Here is a 25,414-nt window from a genome sequence, read left to right as displayed (position 1 = left end):
CCCAAAAATAAAAGTCCAGGCCCAGACGGTTATACTAGTGAATTCTATCAAACATTCAAAGAAGACTTGGTTCCTATTCTACTCAAAGTCTTCCAAAAAATTGAAGAAGAAGCAATACTTCCAAACACATTTTATGAGGCCAACATAACCCTCATACCAAAACCTGGCAAGGATGGCACAAAGAAAGAAAACTACAGACCAATATCTCTAATGAATACAGATGCTAAAATACTAAACAAAATACTGGCAAACCGAATACAACAACATATTAAAAAAATAATACATCATGATCAAGTGGGATTCATCCCAGAATCTCAAGGATGGTTCAACATACGCAAAACGGTTAACGTAATACACCATATCAACAAAACAAAGAACAAAAACCACATGATCTTATCAATAGATGCAGAAAAGGCTTTTGATAAAATACAACACAATTTTATGTTTAAGACTCTCAACAAAATGGGTATAGAAGGAAAATATCTCAACATGATAAAGGCCATATATGATAAACCATCAGCCAACATCATATTAAACGGCATAAAACTGAGGACTTTCTACCTTAAATCAGGAACAAGACAGGGTTGTCCACTCTCTCCACTCTTATTTAACGTGGTGCTAGAAGTTCTGGCCAGAGCAATCAGAAAAGACAAAGAAATAAAAGGCATCCATATCGGAAAAGAAGAAGTAAAGGTATCACTTTTTGCTGATGATATGATCCTATACATCGAAAACCCGAAGGACTCCACAAAAAGATTATTAGAAACAATAAACCAATACAGTAAGGTCGCAGGATACAAAATTAACATACAAAAGTCCATAGCCTTTCTATATGCCAACAATGAAATATTAGAAAACAAACTCAAAAAAATAATCCCCTTCACGATTGCAACAAAAAAAATAAAATACCTAGGAATAAACATAACAAAGAATGTAAAGGACCTATATAACGAAAACTACAAGGCATTATTAAGAGAAATAGAAAAAGACACAATGAGATGGAAAAATATTCCTTGTTCTTGGATAGGAAGAATAAATATAATCAAAATGGCCATATTACCCAAAGCAATATATAAATTTAATGCAATTCACATCAAAATTCCTATGAGATTTTTTAAAGAAATGGAACAAAAATCATCAGATTTATATGGAACTATAAAAACCCCCGAATAGCCAAAACAATCCTAAGGAAAAAGAATGAAGCTGGGGGCATTACAATACCTGACTTTAAACTATATTATAGGGCCACGATAATCAAAACAGCATGGTATTGGCAGAAAAGTAGACACTCAGACCAATGGAACAGAATAGAAAGCCCAGAAATAAAACCACATATATATGGTCAAATAATCTTTGATAAAGGGGCCAACAACACAATGGAGAAAAGAAAGCCTCTTCAACAAATGGTGTTGGGAAAACTGGAAAGCCACATGCAAAAGAATGAAACTCGACTACAGCCTGTCCCCGTGTACTAAAATTAATTCAAAATGGATCAAAGACCTAAATATAAGACCTGAAACAATAAAGTACATAGAAGAAGACATAGGTACTAAACTCATGGACCTGGGTTTTAAAGAACATTTTATGAACTTGACTCCAATGGCAAGAGAAGTGAAGGCAAAGATAAATGAATGGGACTACATCAGAATAAAAAGGTTTTGCTCAGCAAGAGAAACTGATATCAAAATAAACAGACAGCCAACTAAATGGGAAATGATATTTTCAAACAACAGCTTAGATAAGGGCCTAATATCCAAAATTTACAAAGAACTCATAAAACTCAACAACAAACAAACAAACAATCCAATAAAAAAATGGGAAGAGGACATGAACAGACACTTCTCCCAGGAAGAAATACAAATGGCCAACAGATATATGAAAAGATGCTCAGCTTCATTAGTTATTAGAGAAATGCAAATCAAAACTACAATGAGATACCACCTCACCCCTGTTAGATTAGCTATTATCAACAAGAGGGGTAATAGCAAATGTTGGAGAGGCTGCGGAGAAAAGGGAACTCTCATTCACTGTTGGTGGGACTGTAAAGTAGTACAACCATTATGGAGGAAAGTATGGTGGTTCCTCAAAAAACTGCAAATAGAACTACCTTATGACCCAGCAGTCCCTCTACTGGGTATATACCCCAAAACCTCAGAAACATTGATGCGTAAAGACACATGTAGCCCCATGTTCATTGCAGCACTGTTCACAGTGGCCAAGACATGGAAACAACCAAAAAGCCCTTCAATAGAAGACTGGATAAAGAAGATGTGGCACATATACACTATGGAATACTACTCAGCCATAAGAAATGATGACATCAGATCATTTACAGCAAAATGGTGGGATCTTGATAACATTATACGGAGTGAAATAAGTAAATCAGAAAAAAACAAGAATTACATGATTCCATGCATTGGTGGAACATAAAAACGAGACTAAGAGACATGGACAAGAGTGTGGTGGTTACCAGGGGTGGGGGGAGGGAGGACATGGGAGGGAGGGAGGGAGAGAGTTAGGGGGAGGGGGAGGGGCACAGAGAACTAGATAAAGGGAGGCGGAGGACAATCTGACTTTGGGCGAGGGGTATGCAACATAATTTAATGACAAAATAACCTAGACATGTTTTCTTTGAATATATGTACCCTGATTTATTAATGTCATCCCATTATCATTAATAAAAATTTATTAAAAAAAAAAAGAAAAAAAAAAAGAAAATGTTTTGGGCATTATGGCAACTACAGCTGAAAATATCATTTAGGTTTAGAATGGATTTCTAACATGTCCTAGAAAAACAAGCCAATTCTTGAACTTTCTTGCCAAATATAGAGCACAATGGCAAGTCCTTTCTAGATGCAAATTAATAGCTGGATTTATAATTTCAGCTGCATTTAACAGAGGAAAATGTATCAAAATTATTGTTATTATTATTTTTTGGTGACAGAGACAGAGAGACAAAGAGAGGGACAGATAGGAAGGGAGAGTGATAAGAAGCATCGATTCTTCCTTGCGGCACCTTAGTTGTTCACTGCTTTCTAATATGTGCTACAGAAGACTGAGTGACCCCTTGCTCAAGCCAGCGACCTTGGGCTCAAGCTGGTAAGCTGTGCTCAAACCAGATGAGCCTGCACTCAAGCCGCAACCTCGGGGTTTCAAACCTGGGTCCTCTGTATCCCAGTCCGATGCTCTATCCACTGTGCAACCAGGCCAAAATTACATTTCTTAAACATAAGAAGTCCACAATATTTTTTATCTACAATACAGACACAGTTTTAACCTTCTACAGATGTGACAGTTCCAGGACCTTACTGGTAAGCAGGTTCAAATGCTTGGTTGGACATTCACCAGTGCTCTGACACAGCTACAGATTTGCTTGTGGAGTGAAGTATAAATAACTTGTCAGGTGGCAGACTATGTCCAGTGGCATTCAGCCCAGTCACCCCTCTTTAAAAACTCCCCTTCATCATTACAATTAGGAGCATAAAATTACATTTCCCCAAAAATTTATATTAGGTCCTGCCAATGGTATATACAACAGATTAAAAAGCATGAAAGAAAAGAATCCATTCAGTTCCAGGTGATGCCACCAACAATGTAGCAGCTCTTGTAGGGGGTCATGGAGCAGATAATTTGGGCCTATTGTACCAGCTACATAAGAGTGGGTATGACGGACACTGGGCTCAATATAGTGCTCAGTCTCGCAGGGTCAACAGCTTTCCCTCACTATGGGAATTGTTATCTTCCCCCCTTTGCTTTTCTATCCCTTCTAATAAGGTGTAACCCAATTCCCTAAACCAGACCTCTTTCCTGTTTGAACTACCCAAAGCTGTTTCTACCCTCCAGATAGGAATAAGCAATTTATCCCTATAGTCATGTTAAAAAAGGTGAAAAGGGACACACAGAATTTGGTGCGATTCCATGTTTCTGGACATCCTTCAAAGGAATTCCTGAACATTTATTTCAGCTAGAATGAAAATAAATCCCCCAAAAGATTTGAAATATAGAAGAAAATAGCAAATAAAGAAATTGGTGTATGTGCATATATATACTGGCAAACAAGTCACTTTTCAAATATGCAAGCTTAAAAACAAAACAACAAAAATACTATGTAACAGTACATTTTTAGTGCTCGCTTCGGCAGCACATATACTAAAATTGGAACAGTACATTTTTAGAGTTGAAGTGTCTTACAGTCCTATATAGTTTACAATTTTAAAAAAAATTGATTTTAGCCTGACTAGGCAATGGTGCAGTGGATAAGAGCGTTGGACTGGTATACGGAGGACCCAGGTTCACGACCCCGAGGTCACCAGTTTGAGTGCGGGCTCATCTGGTTTGAGCAAAAAAGCTCACCAGCTTGGACCCAAGGTTGCTGGCTTGAGCAAGGGGTTACTCGGTCTGCTGAAGGCCCACGGTCAAGGCATATGAGAGGGCAGTCAATGAACTAAGGTGTCGCAACGAAAAACTGATGATTGATGCTTCTCATCTCTCTCCATTCCTGTCTGTCTGTCCCTCTCTCTGACTCAATAAAAAAAAAAATCTGTTTCTGTATGTGTCCTGACCGAAGATCAGACTGGCAACCTCTGTGCTTCGGGGCAATGCTCTAAGCAACAGAGTTAGGGCATGTTTAGAAAAGGGTTTATAATATTAATTTTACAATTTTAGTTAAAGAGGAATGATAAAATTTCAAAGGGAACCAATGAAATAACAGAAACTAAGTACACAATTTCCAAACTAATAGTGGGGATAAAAAGAAAGAAAAATCAATTAACTGGGGGAAAAAAGAGAAAGAGGGCAAGAAAAGAGGAAAAAAAAAATTAAGACCAAAAACAAACAAAACATAAGATGGGAAAAACAGAAACCACTACGTCAATAACTACAATAAACATAAATGGGCTCATAACCTGTCCACTTGAATCTAGAAGTTGAATTTAAAATCTAGCCATTTGCTGAGTCCAAAAAATAAACACACACCATCACAGCTGTAAGTAAACATATGGGAAAACAAATACAACATACCTGGCAAATGCTAACCAAAACAGAACCAGTGCACCTATATTAAGACCAGATGACACAGACTTTGAGAGCAAATACATTATTAGGAGCAAGATCTAAATATTCATGACTCTAAAAGAAGCCTCAAGCCCTGACCACTTGGCTCAAAGGTAGAGCATTGACCCCATGTGTGGATATTCCAGGTTCCATTCCCAGTCAGGGTACACAGGAGTTGCAACCATCTGCTGCTCCATCCCCCGTTGCTCCTCCTGCAGCCATGACAACTGGTTTGGGAGCACTGGCATCCAGTGCTGTAGATGGCTTTGTGAAGCCTTTGCGCCCCAGGCTCAAAAAATAGTTTGGTTGGGAACGTGACTCCAGATGGCCATAGCATCAGTCCAAGATGGGGACTGCTAGGTGGATCCTGGTTGGGGTGCATGTGGGTGTCTGTCTCTGTATCTCCCCTATCTCACTGGGAAAAAGAAAAAAAAGCCTCAAAATATGTAAAGCAAAATTGGACAGAATTATAAGGAGCAACCAACAAGTCTATTAGTATAGATATTAACATATTTTCCTCAATTATTTACAAGTAAAAAAGACAAAGTCATCAAAATACCTGATTTTTTTTTTTTTTTTTTTTGTATTTTTCTGAAGCTGTAAACGGGGAGGCAGACAGACTTCCGCATGCGCCTGACTGGGATCCACCTGCACACCCACCAGGAGGCGATGCTCTGCCCATCTGGGGCGTTGCTCTGCCGCGACCAGAGCCATTCTAGCGCCTGAGGCAGAGGCCACAGAGCCATCCTCAGTGCCCTGGCAAACTTTGCTCCAATGGAGCCTTGGCTGCGGGAGGGGAAGAGACAGAGAGGAAGGAGAGGGGGAGGGGTAGAGAAGCAGATGGGTGCTTCTCCTGTGTGCCCTGGCCGAGAATCGAACCCGGGACTTCCGCACGCCAGGCCAACGCTCTACCACTGAGCCAACCAGCCGGGGCCAAGATACCTGATTTTAATTCTCCACCCAACAAAAGCACAAATAGAAAAACTGACTAAATACTAGGCCATAAATAAAGTCTTTAAAAAATTTTTTTGTTAAGATTTCATGTATTGATTTTAGAGAGAGGAGAGGGGGGGGGGGGGAGGGCCAGGAAGCAGCAACTCCTAGTAGTTGCTTTTTATATGTGCCTTGACTGGGCAAGCCCAGAGTTTCAAACCAGTGACCTCAGCATTCCAGGTCGATGATCTATCCACTGCACCCCACAGCCAGGCATAAAGCAAGTCTTAAATCATTTTCATCTAGACCAACATCTATGACTGCAAAGCATTAGGTTAAAAGTTAATAATAATAAAAAAAAATTGTTTACAGCCCCCACCATATGTAAATTAGAACCCATTACCAAATAATTAATGGTTTAGAAAGGAATCATGGGAATAAAACAATACTTGGAACTCACCGATAATAAAAACTCTACATGTAACAAATTTGTGGGATACAAATTTCCCTTTAAAGGGCTTATATTAGAGAAAAAAAACAAAACCAAAACCCAGTAAGCTATGTATCTAATAAGAAATAAGACAAAAAAGGAACCAAGAGAGAACAGGAGAAAATACAAAGCAGAAATTAACAAAACAGAAAACAAAGATACAATAGAGACTCAACAAAAGGGAGAAATGACAATCTTACCCAGGGGTCCCAAACTGCGGCCCCCTGAGGCCATTTATCCGGGGTACCTCTTTCATTGGTGGTCAGTGAGAGCATAGTTCCCATTGAAATACTGGTCAGTTTGTTGATTTAAATTTACTTGTTCTTTATTTTAAATATTGTATTCGTTCCTGTTTTGTTTTTTTACTTTAAAATATGTGCAGTGTGCATTTGTTCATAGTTTTGTTTGTTTTTTTTTTATTTATTTTTTACAGACAGAGAGTGAGTCAGAGAGAGGGATAGACAGGGACAGACAGACAGGAACCGAGAGAGATGAGAAGCATCAATCATTAGTTTTTCATTGCGTGTTGCAATACCTTAGTTGTTCATTGATTGCTTTCTCATATGTGCCTTGACCGTGGGCCTTCAGCAGACCGAGTAACCTTTTGTTGGAGCCAGCGACCTTGGGTTAAAGCTGGTGGGCTTTTGCTCAAACCAGATGAGCTCGTGTTCAAGCTGGCGACCTCAGGGTCTCGAACCTGGGTCCTCTGCATCCCAGTCCAACGCTCTATCCACTGCGCCACCGCCTGGTCAGGCTGTTTATATATTTTTTTATAGTCCAGCCCTCCAACGGTCTGAGGGACAGTGAACTGACCCCCTGTGTAAAAAGTTTGGGGACCCCTGAGTTAGAGCATCATCCCTGCATTTGATCCCCAATTAGGGAACATACAAAAGTCAACCAATGAATGCAGAAGTAAATGGAACAACCGTTATCTCTCTCTTTCAATTAAAAAAAAAAGATTAATAAAAGGCAATAAATTCTTCGGGATATTACCAGAAAGGTACCAATACTGTTAACCTCTAGGGCAAAATACTGTAGTCATCTTAAGTCCTAGCTGCTTGCCCAGTGCCCTGGCATTTAGTGGGTGTTCAACAAATATAATGATGTACTACCATTGTTCCAATAAAACTAAGGAACTTTCTATCTGAAAGTTTCGCTATTAGCTTATCTTCAAAACATTTTATGTTAGAGTAAACATAGGTTCAAGAATAGAAGTTGGTATTTCAGGTCTTGCACAAACAGAGACAAGCCCAACTGCTGTATCTTGCAAACTGCTGAAGTAGCAAGGAGAAAAACATTTTTAAACTTTTCTGAGGTTTACCTCTAGACCAGTGGTCCCCAACCTTTTTTGGGCCATGGACTGGTTTAATGTCAGAAAATATTTTCACGGACCGGCCTTTAGGGTGGGACAGATAAATGTATCACGTGACTGAGACAAGCGTCAAGAGTGAGTGAGTCTTAGATGGACGTAACAGAGGGAATCTGGTCATTTAAAAAAAAATAAAACATCGTTCAGACTTAAATATAAATAAAACGGAAATAATGTAAGTTATTTATTCTTTCTCTGTGGACCGGTACCAAATGGCCCACGGACCAGTACCGGTTTGCGGCCTGGAGGTTGGGGACCACTGCTCTAGACTGCTAAGAATCAACAGTTGTTCATAAACCAAACACACACACTGGGGTTCTGAACTGAAAACACTCCTAAGGCTTTTAATTATAAAAGTATAGTCAAGCCTGACCAGGCTGTGGCGCAATGGATAGAGCGTCAGACTGGGATGCAGAGGACCCAAGTTCGAGACCCCGAGGTCGTCAGCTTAAGCACGGGCTCATCTGGTTTGAGCAAAAGCCCACCAGCTTGAACCCAGGTTGCTGGCTCCAGCAAGGGGTTACTCGGTTTGCTGAAGGCCCACGGTCAAGGCACATATGAGAAAGCAATTAATGAACAACTAAGGTGTCGCAATGCGCAATGAAGAACTGATGATTGATGCTTCTCATCTCTCTCCGTTCCTGTTTGTCCCCGTCTATCCCTCTCTCTGACTTACTCTCTGTCTCTGAACAAACAAACAAAAACAAACAAATCACTTAAGTGGGCCTAAGCTAAGATTTTTATATTGCTATGGTTTAGCCTCCTTTTTTCTTTTTTAAAAACTGTAGTACTAGCATTATTTGTATTAGAATAGTACTTTGGCAATAGTTTTAACTAAAAAGTTCTGAGAAAATTCATTCGACATTTTCTGAACAATGCCAGGCACTAAGCTAGGTGATATGGGAAAAGATAAATAAAAGAGTGTCTCTGAATTCAAGATACTCAACAATGAAAACAGAACTATGCATTTAAGTCTCACTCTCCTTACCAGAGAGCACACCTGTCTCGTGCTTAGTAGTATTCAAAGTAGAATTCACAGATAGATTCAAGAGGCCTCTGTTAAAAATTTTTAATGTTTTGTTGCCACTTCAATGATAATCTCAGATTATTTATAAGAATATTCTAGGGCAGCCCTGGCCAGTTGGCTCAGTGGTAGAGCATCAGCCTAGCGTGCAGGAGTCCCGGGTTTGATTCCAGCCAGGGCACACAGGAGAATCGCCCATCTGCTTCTCTACTCCTCCCCCTCTCCTTCCTCTCTGTCTCTCTTCCCCTCCCGCAGCCAAGGCTCCACTGGAGCAAAGTTGGCCGGGGCGCTGAGGATGGCTCTATGGCCTCTGCCTCAGGCGCTAGAATGGCTCTGGTTGCAATAGAGCGACACCCCAGATGGGCAGAGCATCGCCTCCTGGTGGGTGTGCCGGGTGGATCCGGATCGGGTGCATGCGGGAGTCTGTCTGACTGCCTCCCGTTTCCAACTTCAGAAAAACACACACACAAAAAAATAAAATAAAAAAATAAAAAGAATATTCTAGGGCATTTGAATTGCCACCTCATTTCTAAGTAGAGCTATCATTTATGATCACAGATTCAGCAGTATTATTCCTACTGTACAGAATGAGAAAAGGACAGAGTTGAATTATAATTTAAATGATTTATCTGTGACTCTTTCGTTAAGAAGCCACACAACTTACTTGAAATGAGCAGTGAACCATCTTACGGTTTGGAGAGTGTTAACATACCACACTCAAAAACTTCCTGCACTTTCGTAATTGCTACCATATTCTCTATACATTGGAAATTCTCACCAAAATACCATGTGATTCTGAAATAATACCTTAGACTGGTTCTGTTTGTATCTTAGTTTCATTTTATTTTTGTGACAGAGAGGGACAGATAGGGGACAGACAGGTAGGAAGGGACAGAGATGAGAAGCATCAACTCAGAGTTGCAGCACCTTAGTTCTTCATTGATTGCTTTCTCATATGTGTCTTGTCCAGAGGCTACAGCAGAGTGAGTGACCACTTGCTCAAGCCAGCAACCTTGGGTTCAAGCCAGCGACCCCACTGAGCCCACACTCAAGCTGGAGACCTCAGGGTTTCAAACCTGGGTCCTCTGCATCCCAGTTCAATGCTCTATCCACTGTGCCACCTCCTGGTCAGGCTGTATTTTAGTTTTAGAGTGGTATAAAAGATATGAGTTTATATTTATTTTTATGCTTGAACATACAGTGTGTCCGTAAAGTCATGGTGCACTTTTGACCGGTCACAGGAAAGCATCAAAAGACGATAGAAATGTGAAGTCTGCACCAAATAAAAGGAAAACCCTCCCAATTTCTGTAGGATGATGTGGCAGCATGTGCACGTGCGCATGATGATGTAACACCGTGTATACAGTGGAGCAGCCCACGGCCATGCCAGTCGAGATGTGGATAGTACAGAGGAAAGTTCAGTGGGTTCTGTGGCTCGCTAAATTAGAATCCGCGACCAAAGTGCAACGTGAATATCGGCGTGTTTATAATAAAGCGCCACCACAGACGAATAACATTACTCGGTGGGATAAGCAGTTGAAGGAAACGGGCAGTTTGGTGGAGAAACCCTGTTCTGGTAGGCCATCAGTCAGTGACGAGTCTGTAGAGGCTATATGGGATAGCTACCTAAGGAGCCCTAAAAAATCTGTGCGTGAGCCCGCATCGAACTGCACTGAATAGGTATGAAACTGGGAGAGTTTTCCTTTTATTTGGTGCTGATTTCACATTTCTATCATCTTTTGTTGCTTTCCTGTGACCAGTCAAAAGTGCACCATGACTTTACGGACACATTGTATTTAATCAATATCCCAATTTTTAAAAAGTGTTCTATAAAGGCTTTTCCCCCTTCTTAAAAAGGATATACATACTATTCAGAGAAATAGTGATCCAGCTCTTACTCCATGCAGGGTTCATCTCTTCGCCTCAATTTTTCAGAGGCTAAGGTACCATAAAACTATAAAGGTATTTTAGCTGAACACTGTGACTGTGGCTTTAAGTGAAAGGTCAACTGCGTACCAAGACAATAAGCCAATGTTTTAGATCATCTAACTATTCTTCCAAATAGAAGAAACAGGTGATTTGGCCCATAGAAACACAAAAATGACTCTGCACATTTTCCTTGTGTTTAGAAATGATACCCATTTCTAAACTACCAGCACTCAACATTTATAGCCAATTCTTAATTCAAGAAGGGACATTATATTACTAACACTCTTTGGTATTAATGACAGCAGCCCTAAAACCAAAGGACCTGAAATAAATTTTTAATGTTAGACACTCATGAAAACATTCAAGATAGCCTTAATATTGTTGAGACAATACTAAGCTATTTCAAGTTAAAGCATTTACACTGTAGAAATCAACACTTTATATTTCTGGTAACATACAAATCTCAAAAGAAAATTACACAGTGCACTATTGTACATCAAAAGTCGAAACTGAGATTGATTTAGGACAAGACGTAGACATGGGTTTATTTTTCTGGGTTCCTAAATCCCAAGCAATAATGAATACCACTATAAGTATTTTACAATAAACAAAAGATGTTTAGTATTACTGTAAAGACTTTAATTTTTTTTGTGTCTGGCAGAGACAGAGAGAGTTAGAGAGAGGGATATATAGGACAGATAGGGACAGACAGACAGGAAGGGAGAGAGATGAGAAGCATCAATTCTTCATTGTGGCACCTTGGTTATTCATTGACTGCTTTCTCATATGTGCCTTGACCAGCAGGCTACAGCAGACCAAGTGACCCCTGGCTTGAGCCAGCAACCTTAGTTGGGCTCAAGCTGGTAAGCTTTGCTCAAACCAGATGAACCCTCGCTCAAGCTGGCGACCTGGAGTTCTCAAACCTGGGTCCTCTACATTTCAGTCCGACGCTCTATCCACTGCGCCACCGCCTGGTCAGGCAAGACTTTAATCTTTAAACTCTATTTTTTGCCTCCAACCCCCCCCACCTTTTACAAAGTGTGAAAATTAGCCAACTTAATTTTCATGGAAATATTTCCAAATAAGGTGGTTACTTGGACTACCTTATTTATGCTATGGCTGTTTTCTTGTTTTGCTCCAGTTACTTCACAAGTAATATTACAAAGGAACCATCTCACTCTGGAAAAGTTAACATGGTTAAATTAAAAACATATGAAATGGCCTGACCAGGGGGTGGCACAGTGGATAGAGCATCGGACTGGGATGCCGAGGACCCAGGTTTGAGACCCTGAGGTCGCCAGCTTGAGCGCGGGCTCATCTGGTTTGAGCAAAAAGCTCACCAGCTTGGACCCAGGGTCAATGGCTCAAGCAAGGGGTTACCTGGTCTGCTGACGGCCCACAGTCAAGGCACATATGAGAAAGCAATCAATGAACAACTAAGGTGTCACAATGCGGAATGAAAAACTAATGATTGATGCTTCTCATCTCTCCATTCCTGTCTGTCCCTATCTATCCCTCTCTGTCTCTGTAAAAACAAACAAAAACAACAACAACAACAAAAACCATATGAAATGGGTTTAGGTGCAACATTAAGCAAAAATTCTTGCAAAGTCCAAGCTTTAGAATAAACGCTATTTATGATAATGCAAACTGATTTTTTTAAAGAAAGTATTGATAACGCTCCATAAACAACTTAGGAAACAATTTATCATGGACGTTTGTGGGCCAGCCACAAGTCACCCAGGAGGTCAGGACAGCAGAATTAATTATAGTAGAAGCGGCAAGCACTAGCCTAGATAATATATAAAGCCTGTATAGTCGTAATTTGAGTCATACCGATTCACGGCGTATTTCCCTACATCAAAAAGATACTACAGATGAGTTTACAAAATATTCCTGTTTCCATGGTAACTCTGATGAACTAAGTTATTAAAAATAACTTTAATTCCGACCTTCCGATTTTCAGTCAAGTACCATATGCAAATATCACTTGCTCACATTTTTTAACACACTGCGCTCTACACCGTAAATTACCCACGTCCCTTGAGCCTTCAGATGGTCACAATCACCATCTGAAATAAGCAGTATCATTCATTTTACTGATTAGGAGACTGAAGCTTAAAGAGTTTAATACTGACCAAGATAATGCGGCCCACAGAGATTGGAACTGAAATTCCAACCGAAGTCCGCCCACACCGGAGACACCGCCTTGGGAATTAACAGCTCGCAAACGATACAATAGGAGAGTTAATTCTTCAAGGGCAAAACAGAACTTCCTAAGCCAAGTGAAGTCACGGGAAAACTTAGGTTCCAAGCATTAAGGGCTGAGTCCTGGGCTCTTACGTATATAAAGGAATAAAGTGACCCACCCAGGCCTTAGAAAAGACACGTTTCAGCAAAGACGTGGACAACGTTCAAACTCCCAGGACGTTGGCGCCAACTAGCAGTTCCGGCAGGCGGGCGGCTCGGGAGTGTTGTGCCTCCGCCGCCGAGGCGCCCGGGCACGGCCCACCCTCTGCACCCGGTGCGGCGGCTGCAGCACGGCGCGCCCCTCCGCCCGCGGCGAGAGCAGGCCGCCGCCAGGCCCGGCCCCGCGGCCCCCGGCCCCCGCTCACCTTCTGCTCCTCCGCGGAGGCTGCCTCGGGGACTTCCGCGGACATACTGCTCCCTCTGCAGACGAGACGCCGGGAAAAGATTCAATTACCGGGAGGCCGAGGCCGAAGCTGCCCGGCCGCCCCAGGCCTGCCCGCCCCCCGCTCTCCGAGCGCCCGCCCGGGCCGCCTCCGCCCGCGAAAATGGCCGCCACCTGTGTCGACACAAGAGTTCCGCGGCGCTCGACCGTTCGCGCCCGCCGCCCGCCGCCCCCCGGCCGGCCACCCGCGCCGCGGCCCTGCCTACCTCACCCCGCTCCTTCGGCTCTCTGACGCCCAGGTACTTCCTTTCTTCCTTCAAAGGTCGCAGCTCACGCTCACCTCACATCCGTCTGCCCAGTGCTTTTTGGGACTTGTAGTTTCTAAGAGGAGCCGCCCTCCCCGCCTTTTCTGGCCTATTTTCATTTCCCCTCGCTTTCCTAGGCTCGTGCTATTCCTCGCCCCGGGCTCCGCGGCCAGGCAGATTTTCTTCTGGTTGCTCTGGGCCCCTGTGCTGCTTCCCCACGCAAGTCTCTGCCCCTTTGCTTCATCTGCTTAACCCTGTTCATCTTTCACATCCCAGCCTTATCCTTTGCCGCGGGAAAGCTCACCCCAAGCCCCTAATGCGATCACATCTCTGCATAGTTTAACTCACACTCTATCGTTAGACGGTAATTGTGATTACTTTGTTAATTTCACCTTTTCTGCTCAGATAAGCGACGTCAGTCAGTGCAGGAACCTTGTTCATATTTGCTTATATTTCACCTCACAGCCTAACATTTCTTAGATACTGAATAAATATCTAAAGATTTCAACAAATTTGTCTACTTCATTTCTCTACTCTGGGGGTCCACTCCAACAATTTTACTGAAACTGAAGGTGCTAAACTCCTCCCATGACTTTCTTAATTGCCAAATCGTTTGTCTTTGCATTCTACTTGCCCTCTGAACAGCTACTGATAATACATGATGGTTCCAATGATGTGTGTGGGTCAAATAAGTTTGCAAATCTGATGTATGTGTTTGCTCACTTATAGTTTCTATTGGGTATGGGGGACAGGCTGTAAACAGGCAGGGTTTTATAGCCTAAGTCTTAGTTTTTTGTTGTGTGTGTGTGTGTGTGTGTGTGTGTGTGTGTGTGTGTGTTTTAAATATTTTTTTAAATGTTTCCTTTATTTATTTATTTATTTATTTATTTACAGAGACAGAGAGAGAGTCAGAGAGAGGGATAGACAGGGACAGACAAACAGGAACGAAGAGATGAGAAGCATCAATTATCAGTTTTTCGTTGCGATACCTTAGTTGTTCATCGATTGCTTTCTCATATGTGCCTTGACTGCGGGCCTTCAGCAGACTGAGTAACCCCTTGCTCGAGCCAGTGACCTTGGGTCCAAGCTGGTGAGCTTTTTGCTCAAACCAGGTGAGCCTGCGCTCAAGCTGGTGAGCTCGGGGTCTCGAACCTGGGTCCTTGGCATCCCAGTCCGACGCTCTATCCACTGCGCCAGTGCCTGGTCAGGCTTCTAAGTCTTAGTTTTAAGACTAAGCTTATCTCACCCTTTTAATACTAATATCTTCTCAACACTAAGCCTTTTCACACACCCTTGACTGTTATGATGTGAGGTGGTGCACTCTTATGAGGAATCCCATTTATGCCTTAGATAAGTGGCTTTGTATCAGAGACTTCCTTATTTGTATATTGGCTTAAAGGTTTTGATTTCTACACCATAAAATAAGGGAGACGGGCTCTCTCTCTCCGTTCTGGAAATTAGCATTGTAGAGGAGAGGCAGCCAAGATGACAGAATGCTGAAGGAGAAGCCAGTTTGTGCAGATGAAGGAGATGGGGAACAGAGGTGAATAAGGATGGTGAAGTAGAAACCTTTGATTCTAGGAATACTTGGATAAGTCAGTGGCTTTGGAATGGAAAGGGAAGTGTTTTCCCACTGTGTGTATTTCTTGCCCACCGGGTACGAGCTAGGATTAAAGGTAATGGCCCACCAGTTCTTGGCTACTGTCTGTCCAAATCAAATGCAAACCTGCACGGGCCAAGCGGCTATGATGGTGGCTGTGGCTACTGGCTTTACAATGTGTTTCTCAGAAACCTGGAAATAAGATTACTTTATAAGAGCTAAACTAGTGAACAGCAACAGATAATGACTATAATTGTGTGGGATTTTGGAAACCATCAAAACTTAACCAGGTTGTCCTGGGTAGAATCTCAGACAGGAAGAACTGGACTGGGATTGCAATTTAGAAAAAAAAAAAAATACTACACTCCCTTAGGAAAAAGGATAAAAAGAGGTATTTAAACTATAGGAGTTCAAGAGGCCAACTCAGACAAGGAGAGCCCTTGAGAGTGCTTAAGCTGGGTCAGCTTAGAAACTTTGTAAGATCACCTAATATTAGATCTTATTCCTTATTCACAAAGTAATGTACTAAAAATTTGCCTTCCTTTTACGCAGAACTACAGGGATAAAAGAATGCACTAGTTAGGCTAACTGAAACATCTAACAGTTGTATTTTTAATAAATTGGCATTCTGATATATATCGTATGTAAATGTATTTGTGAGCTTGAGTTAACATCTGCTAGACACACATATATATTTTAAAAAATCAGTATATGAGGCCTTGGATAAAGAGAATCTATTCGTGAAAGAAAATGGCATTTGCATGAAGACAGGTTTGAACTTCTGGGGGGCTATCTTGGTCAATAGAGAATTCACTCACAAAGGCCAATGCCTCATTGTGGGGACTGTCTGGGAAGCCATCCCTCTCCAAGTAATACTCCTCTACATTATAAACCATGGACCCTAATGTTAAAATTTTTACACTGATCACCCACATCCTGTTTCTTGACTTTCTTCTCTTGACCTCTAGGATATCACTCTCATATTCTCAATTTCGCTGGCCATTCCTTCTTGTGTGCACACGTGTGTGTGTGTGTGTGTGTGTGTGTGTGTACAAGTGTGGTTTATTCATGTATGCTCAGATGGTTAACATTAATATATATTTTAATGTAATTTTCTAATTAAGTAAATTAAAGGAGAAGAACCAAATGGATCATTTCAATAGACTCAGAAAAAGCATTGAATAAAGTTCAATACTTAAATATTTAAGAAAAGAAAAAACAGGATGCTGCCTCTACTTTTGTCCCAGCCTTCATTCTATTTTCAACCTGTAGTTAGTGTGTTTAATATAGAAGTCATTGCCTGACCAGGCGGTGGCGCAGTGGATAGAGCATCAGACTGGGATGTGGAGGACCCAGGTTCAAGACCCCGAGGTCGCCAGCTTGAGCGCAGGCTCATCTGGCTTGAGCAAAAAAGCTCACCAGCTTGGACCCAAGGTCACTGGCTCGAGCAAGGGTTTACTTGGTCTGCTGAAGGTCCGCAGTCAAGGCACATATAAGAAAGCAATCAATGAACAACTAAGAAGTTGCAACAAAAAACTTACGATTGATGCTTCTCATCTCTCTCCGTTCCTGTCTGTCCCTATCTGTCCCTCTCTCTGACTCTCTGTCCCTGTAAATAAATAAATAAATATAAATAATAATAATAATATAGAAGTCATTAAGATTATGTCAATCCCTTATGCAGAATCTGGCTTTTCCTTCTTAATCTCTTTTGAGTCTTGACTTGCCTGTTAATGGGAAAATTATAACAATTCTGTTCTTGGAACCCTTTCTCTTCTTGTTTTACACTCTCCAGGAGATCATTTACAGCTTCAGTTGCCATCTAGATATTCTAGATCAGTGCTGTCCAGTAGAACTTTCTGCAATGATGGAAATATTCTGTATCTGTGCTATCTAGTGCAGTAGTCACTAGCCATACATGACTAGTGAGCATTTTAGATGTAACTAATGCAACTGAGGAACCAAATTTTAAACTTTATTTAAATTTGATTAAATTAGCCACAGGAGTTAGAATCACTGAGAAACTCTATTGACGGAAATTCTTATTAGGTCTGGAGCATGGTCCAAGAATTGGTATTTAACCGAAGCTCCCCCTAGTGATTCTGATGCACCATGCACAAGAGATTTTTCGGGCTTAGAATTTGGTAGGTATATAAAGATTTTTTAAAAGGTCGGGGGTCTTGCCTGACCTGTGGTGGCGCAGTGGATAAAGCGTCGACCTGGAAATGCTGAGGTCGCCGGTTCAAAACCCTGGGCTTGCCTGGTCAAGGCACATATGGGAGTTGATGCTTCCTGCTCCTCCCCCCCTTCTCTCTCTGTCTCTCCTCTCTCTCTCTCTGTCTCTGTGGCTGTCTCTCTCTCTCTCTGTCTCTCCCTCTCCTCTCTAAAATGAATAAATTAAAAAAGATAAATAAAAGGTCGGGGGTCTTTTTGAGGTTTAGTTGGTAGGAGTTTGAGTAAGGGAGATAATACCACATCCAATCCTATTCCTTAAACACCTGAGAGAGGAAGTCCATCTGCATCATTGCTGATATTATAGCAAATATCAAGAAGAGAATACATTTTTAACAAAAGGAAGATAAGAGACTGAAAATATAAGGGAAACCAAGTGAGATATGGAGTGCCCAAAACCCTGAGGATAAATGGTGACTTCTGTGAGCAAAGCCTGGGGAAACTTACCAAAATAAGCAGGTCAGATAACTGTAAAAAGAGCTGTTTCAAAAATTTCAATGTTGGAAGTAGAACCTGGAAAGTGGAGGATGCCACTTCTCTGGAGATTTAGTGAGATGAGGGAACTTTATATAAACTGGAAAGGTTAGAACAGATAAATGTTGAATGCATTAAAAAGAATGATAAACAGTGGGGTTTGGAAGAAACCTTTAGCCTGACCTGTGGTGGTGCAGTGGATAAAACATTGACCTGGAAGGCTGACGTCGCTGGTTCAAAACCCTGGGCTTGCCTGGTCAAAGCACATATGGGAGCTGATGCTTCCTTCTCTTCCTTCCATCTCTCTCTCTCATCTCTTTAAACTAAATAAAATATCTTAAAAAATATAAAATCTTAAAAAAAAACTTTAAACCTTTAAAATTTCATTAAGTATTTGCCACACTGTTTCTAAAACTTCCCTCAACTCTATTTACATGTGTCCTGACAGTAAACTACCATAAGTTGAATGGCTTCTGAGCTGTCTTAGGAAATTCCTTCCTAAAGTCTTTTAAAAAATCAGTCTTTATTCCTAATGAATAATGGGCATTGCCTTATCATCTATCACCTATCACACAACAAATTATAAACTTTATTGCTAAGAATATTGATGAAAAGCATATTTTAATGCCTGGCCATAATTTCTAGTGGGAAAAAAAGAATGAAAAAAAAAAAAAAGGCAAAATGCCAGTGTAGTAGAGTGGGAAAGAAATAAGCTTTTTTCTTTTCTTTTCTTTTTTTCTTTCTTTTCTTTCCTGTCTTTTTTTCCCTCTTTCTTTTTCTTTTCTTCTTTTTCATTTCCTTCCTTCCTTCCTCTTTCTTTCTTTTTAAGATTTTAAAAATTGATTTTACAGAGACAAACTAGGGCAAAGGGAGAGGAAAAAGTATCAACTCAGTTTTTTCACTTTAATTGGTTATTGCTTGTTTATACTTCTTTCACTTGAGTTATTCATTGCTTGCCTGTCGGATTTGCCTTGACCCGACAAGCCCAGAGTTATGAACTGACAACCTTCGCGTGCCAGGTCAAGGTTTAATCCAATGCATCACCACAGGCCAGGCAAAAAATAAGCTTCCACTTAGAGTTGAATCTTGGCTCTTGTGCTGTGAGACCTTGGGTAAGCTATTCAAGCTCCTTTACTTTTACTGTAGAATATATCCATATTGTCTCTAAGTATGAGTTTAATTATTAAATATAAATTGCTTACAGTGCATAGAATGTCGGACTAAGACGCAGAGGACCCAGGTTTGAAACCCTGAGGTCGCCAGCTTGAGCACAGGTTCACCAGCTTGAGCGTGGGATCCTAGACATGACTCCATGGTCACTGGCTTGAAGTCCACGGTCACTGGCTTGAGCAAGGGGTCACTTGCTCTGCTGTAGCGCCCTCCCCCCCCCCCCCGCAAGGCACATATAAGAAAGCAATCAATGAACAACTAAGGAAATACAACGAAAACTGACGCTTCTCATCTCTCTCCCTTCCTGCCTGTCTGTCCCTCTCTGTCTTTGTCTCTATCACACACACACAAATTGTTTACAGTACCTGGCACATAATAGGTATTCATGTTCTCTTTCTCCTCCCACAGTGCCCAAGTTTAAGACCTGTATTTCTCACAGACAATTCATGATGGAATAGAATGGGCTGCTTCCAATAGTCTTTGGGATTGAGAGTGACTTCCTACTGTGATGAAAAGCCTACTTCCCATCTAGACTTATACTGTTAGTTCCTAAGTCTAGTAGGCCATATACCAAAATTTTAACAGTGACTATCTCTGTAAAGTGATAGCTAGAAGGCAGACAGAAGGAAGGAGTTTCACATTTAGTTTATATAATTATGTGATATGAAAATCTTTATTTGTATTTATTTATTTATTTTTGAGAGAGAGAGAGAGACAGGAACATCGAGCTACTTCAGTATGTGCCCTGACTGGGGAATCAAACCGGCAGCCTTCATGCTCCAGAACAATGCTCCAACCAACTGAGCTATCTGGCCAGGGCTAAAATTTGTTTTTTGAAAATTTTTATAATAAACATGTGTTGTGTAGGTTTTGAAAAATAAACTTTAAGAACAATCACTGCTTCATTTATAAAACCAGTTAGGGAAAGTGGGGATCCCAAGGATGAAGTGTTTTGTTTTTTAGAAAGAGGGAGAGAGAAACATTGATTTGTTGTTCTGCTTCTTTACACACCCGCCGGCTAATTCCTGCTTGTGCCTCAACTAGGGATATAACCCATAACCCTGGCATATTGTAAGGATGCTCCAACCACCTGAGCCACCCAGCCAGTCCCCAAGGATAAAGCTTTTCAAAGAGAAATTGTTTCCTTTCTTTAATCCTCTGTAAAAGACTGATCGTGTGGGAGATGGTAAGAGGAGGGAGCCTTTCTACTGAGTGCCTTGTGGCCAGTCCTTCTTCCATAACTTAGTATTTTTCATTCTTTACTAATAAGAAAATTTCTAAAGAATTTCTATAGGTTATTTTTGACCCAGAGTTCCTATTTATTTATTTATTTATTTGGAGTTCCTTTTTATTTTTTTATTTTTTTGTATTTTTCTGAAGTTGGAAATGGGGAGACAGACAGACTCCTGCATGCGCCCGACAGGGATCCACCCAGCAGGGGGCGACGCTCTGCCCACCAGGGGGCGATGCTCTGCCCCTCCGGGGCGTCACTCTGCCGCGACCAGAGCCACTCTAGCGCCTGGGGCAGAGGCCAAGGAGCCATCCCCAGCGCCCGGGCCATCTTTGCTCCAATGGAGCCTTGGCTGCGGGAGGGGAAGAGAGAGACAGAGAGGAAGGAGAGGGGGAGGGGTGGAGAAGCAGATGGGCGCTTCTCCTGTGTGCCCTGGCCGGGAATTGAACCCGGGACTTCTGCACGCCAGGCCGACGCTCTACCACTGAACCAACCGGCCAGGGCTGGAGTTCCTTTTTAAAGGTAGTTATCAGCTTTCTTCTTTTTTAAATTTATTGATTCTTAGAGAGAGGAAGAGGGAGAAATATTGATTTGCTCTTCCATCTATTCACACATTCATCAGTTGATATACATATGTATCCTGATGGCAGATTGAATCCACAGCCTTGGTGTGTTTGGGACGACACTCTGACCAATTGAAACACCCAGCCTGGTGTCTGCTGGTACCTTTACCTGCATGCCAACATGCAATATGACAATCTGTGAATACAAAGTGCAGTGATGTAGGAAGTATGGTAAAATCCTAGCCTGTAACGAAAGAAGGGAGGAAAAGAACCATTATGATAGATATAGTACCAGAGCAAGTGAGAGCAGAGAGGTGCTGGGTAACCACACCTCACTGGGAAAAACGACATGGGCAAAAAGACCCTAAGTAGAGCGAAAAAATGTCAGCACGCTTCCCTTGCTCAAGCTAGCCAGGAAGAGCACAAGATGCACATGGATGCTTCAATCATCTTGAATTTTTCTAAAATATGCTCAGAAAGGTGGAAAACCATGTTCTAGAAAGAATTCTGTAAAAATTACAATGTGATTGCCACATGAAAAGACACATGCAGCCTGACCAGGCGGAGGCGCAGTGGATAGACCGTTGGACTGGGATGCGGAAGACCCAGGTTCAAGACCCCGCGGTCGCCAGCTTGAGCGCGGGCTCATCTGGCTTGAGCAAAAAAACAGCTCACCAGCTTGGACCCAAGGTCGCTGGCTTGAGCAAGTGGTTACTCGGTCTGCTGAAGGCCCGCAGTCAAGGCACATACAAGAAAGCAATCAATGAACAACTAAGGTGTCACAACGAAAAACTGATGGTTGATGCTTCTCATCTCTCTCCGCTCCTGTCCGTCTGTCTCTACCTATCCCTCTCTCTGGCTCTCTCTCTCTGTCCCTGAAAAAAAAAAAGACACATGCATACAATATAAATTACTAATTTTTAGATTACTAAAGAAGTCAAAGAAGCAATAACTTAAAACAAATTTTAAAGCATTTTGGTATTTTGACTACTTGTTTTTCCAAGTTTTATATAAATGTATTAATATTAACTTTTGTCAAATGTATAGGTCTAAATATGAGTATTGAAATACTTATTGCAGCCCTGGCCGGTTGGCTCAGCAGTGGAGCGTCAGCCTGGCGTGCGGGAGTCCCGGGTTCGATTCCCGGCCAGAGCACACAGGAGAGGCGCCCATTTGCTTCTCCACCCCAACCCCTCTCCTTCCTCTCTGTCTCTCTCTTTCCCTCCCGCAGCCGAGGCTCCATTGGAGCAAGGATGGCCCGGGCGCTGGGGATGGCTCTGTGGCCTCTGCCTCAGGCGCTTGAATGGCTCTGGACGCAATAGAGCAACGCCCCAGAGGGGCAGCGCATCGCCCCCTGGTGGGCATGCTGGGTGGATCCTGGTAGGGCGCATGCAGGAGTCTGTCTGACTGCCTCCCCGTTTCCAGCTTCGGAAAAAAGAAAAAAAAAAAAAGAAAAAAAAAGAAATACTTATTGCAAGGCCTGACCAGGCGGTGGCGCAGTGGATAGAGCATCGGACTGGGATGCGGAGAATCCAGGTTCGAGACCCAAGGTTGCCAACTTGAGCGCAGGCTCATCTGGTTTGAGCAAGGTTTACCAGCTTGGACCCAAGGTCGCTGGCTTGAGCAAGGGATTACTTGGTCTGCTTAAGGCCCGTGGTCAAGGCACATATGAGAAAGCAGTCAATGAACAACTAAGGTGTCTCAACGAAAAACTTATAATTGATACTTCTCATCTCTCTCTGTTCCTATCTGTCTGTCCCTATCTATCCCTCTCTCTGACTCTCTGTCTCTGTATTAAAAAAAAAAAAAAAAAAAAAAAAAAAAAAAAGCCTGACCTGACGTCGCCGGTTCGAAACCCTGGGCTTGCCTGGTCAAGGCACATATGGGAGTTGATGCTTCCAGCTCCTCCCCCCTTCTCTCTCTGTCTCTCTCTCCTCTCTAAAAATGAATAAATAAAATAAAAATAAAAACATGAAAAAAAAACCCAATTAGTTTAAAAAAAAAAAAGATACTTATTGTAAGAATTAGATGTCAGAATTTAAGAAGAGAAGGCACGGTACACTCACCCCATCCACTAAATCACAAAGACCTAGAAGGGTTAGAGAGGATTCTTACGAGTTTATCCCTTCAGATACCATTAGAGCTAGGATTACAATCCAAACCTTCTGGGTCCCAATCTCATGTAATTTCCACACAGCCTGATGATTGAGAACAAATATTCACAAATGTGTCACTGAAATTTTTTTCTTTTACTTTTATGAAATACAAATAACCTTTTCTCCTCTGGGTTATTCATTCATTCATTCATTCATTTTAGAGAGGAAAGAGAGAGAGAGAAAGAGAGAGAGGAAGGGAGCATCAACTCCCATATGTGCCTTGACCAGGCAAGCCCAGGGTTTTGAATCAATGACCTCAGCGTTCCAGGTCAATGTTTTATGCACTGTGCCACCACAGGTCAGGCACTCCTCTGGTTTTTTTTTTTTTTTTTACAGAGACAGAGAGTCAGAAGGATAGACAGGGACAGACAGGAGTGGAGACAGATGAGAAGCATCAATCATTAGTTTTTCATTGCGTGTTGCAACTTCTTAGTTGTTCATTGATTGCTTTCTCATATGTGCCTTGACTGTGGGCCTTCAGCAGACTGAGTAACCCCTTGCTGGAGCCAGCGACCCTGGGGCCAAGCTGGTGAGTTTTTTTGCTCAAGCCAGATGAGCCCGCGCTCAAGCTGGCGACCTCGGGGTCTCGAACCTGGGTCCTTCCACATCCCAGTCCAACGCTCTATCCACTGTGCCACCGCCTGGTCAGGCACTCCTCTGGTTTTAAAATAAACTTGGCCCTGGCCAGATAACTCTGTTGGAGAGTCATCCTGGAGTGTTGAGGTTGCTCATCTGATTCCCTGGTCTGGGAACATACAGGAGCAGCACAATGTTCCCGTCTCCCTGCCAGTCTCTCTTTAAAAAACCCAAAACAGGCCCTGGCCGGTTGGCTCAGTGGTAGAGCGTCGGCCTGGCGTGCAGAAGTCCGGCTTCAATTCCCGGCCAGGGCACACAGGAGAAGCGCCCATCTGCTTCTCCACCCCTCCCCCTCTCCTTCCTCTCTGTCTCTCTTCCCCTCCTGCAGCCAAGGCTCCATTGGAGCAAAGATGGCCCGGGCGCTGGAGTGGCTCTGGTCGCAACAGTGACGCCACGAGGGGCAGAGCGTCGCCCCCTGGTGGGCATGCCGGGTGGATCCTGGTCGGGCGCATGCGGGAGTCTGTCTGTCTCTCCCTGTTTCCAGCTTCAGGAAAAAAAAACAAAACAAAAAAAACCCCCCCAAAACAAATAAACAAAACAAAGTAAATTTTGGCCCTGGCCGGTTGGCTCAGTGGATCGAGTGTGGACCCTGTGTGCAGACGTCCTGGGTTCGATTCCAGGTCAGGGCACACAGGAGAAGCAACCATCTGCTTCTCATCCCTTCCCCCTCACTGTTCTCTCTCTTCCTCTCTCAGGCTTGATTGGTTCAAGTGTTGGCCATGTGTACTGAGTGAGGCTTGGTTGGTCCCAGCATCAGCCTCACGTACTGAGGATAGCTTGGTTGATTTGAGCATCCACCCAACAGGGGTTGCCAGGTGGATCCCTGTAGGATGCATATGGGAGTGTATCTCCCCTCCTTTCACTTAAAATAGAAAAAAAATTTGTAAGAGGCTTCTTACTGGCCAAACCACACTTATTACCTGTCCAGATTCTCTTGAATAGTCTACCCATTAGCCAGGTTCCAAAATCAAGATCTTCCAGTCTCTCAAATTCCAGACTGCTCACCTGGCTCTAGACTCCCAGGTCTCTTAGGACAGGCCCACTTTAGTACCCGTTTTCTAACTTGCAACTTTGTCCCTGTACTTGTGCCTTAACTGACCTGCTCTTAGCCACTGTCTCTACACAAACATGTAAAACCACTCTTCTTTTTAAAAATATTTTTAGCGAGAGAGACAAGCAGAAAGGGAGAGATAAGAAAGAAGCATTAACTCATAGTTGCGACACCTTAGTTGTTCATTGACTACTTTCTCATTATGAGGCATGGGGGGCTGCAGCCAAGACAGTGACCTCTTGCTCAAGCCACAGACCTTGGGCTTCAAGCCAGCGACCCTGTGCTCACGCTGGTGAGTCTACGCTCAAGCCAGTGACCTTGGGGCTTCGAACGTGTATTCTCAGCATCCTAGGCTGACCCTCTATCCACTGCACAATGACCTGGTCAAGCAACCCACTCTTCTTTCTAAGGGGAACAGAGAGAAGGATTTTGATGCACTCAGCCATGTTCCCTTGCTCAGTGGCTTTTCTCAGTTGCCAAATGCCTTTCATTGAGACCCTAAATAAGAAAATAAATTGGGACAAGGCTCAAGATTTCTCCCCCTCTCCTCTTGTCAGTTGTAAAGCC

General features: G+C 42.6%; 1 protein-coding gene across 2 annotated transcripts in view; it reads right to left on the bottom strand.

The window, feature by feature from the left end:
• The window catches only part of ARPP19 (cAMP regulated phosphoprotein 19), a 29,424-nt gene extending 15,654 nt beyond the window's left edge, over positions 1 to 13,770 (bottom strand). The window contains exons 1-2 of one of the 2 annotated variants that reach the window (XM_066387972.1): positions 13,696 to 13,770; positions 13,413 to 13,467 (exon numbers count right to left, since the gene is read on the bottom strand). In XM_066387972.1, the coding sequence (XP_066244069.1) occupies positions 13,413 to 13,457 (45 nt within the window). In that variant the 5' untranslated portion in view covers positions 13,458 to 13,467; positions 13,696 to 13,770. Of the gene's footprint in view, positions 1 to 13,412; positions 13,468 to 13,603; positions 13,660 to 13,695 lie in introns of those variants that run through there. The other variant, XM_066387973.1, reaches the window with a different exon arrangement.
• Between the last annotated feature and the right edge of the window lie 11,644 nt (positions 13,771 to 25,414).

This window comes from Saccopteryx leptura, chromosome 6, assembly GCF_036850995.1.
Source record: "Saccopteryx leptura isolate mSacLep1 chromosome 6, mSacLep1_pri_phased_curated, whole genome shotgun sequence".
Taxonomy (NCBI): Eukaryota; Metazoa; Chordata; class Mammalia; order Chiroptera; family Emballonuridae; genus Saccopteryx; species Saccopteryx leptura.
Note: the sequence above shows the minus strand (reverse complement) of the source record. Positions and strands in the feature narration are given on the sequence as shown.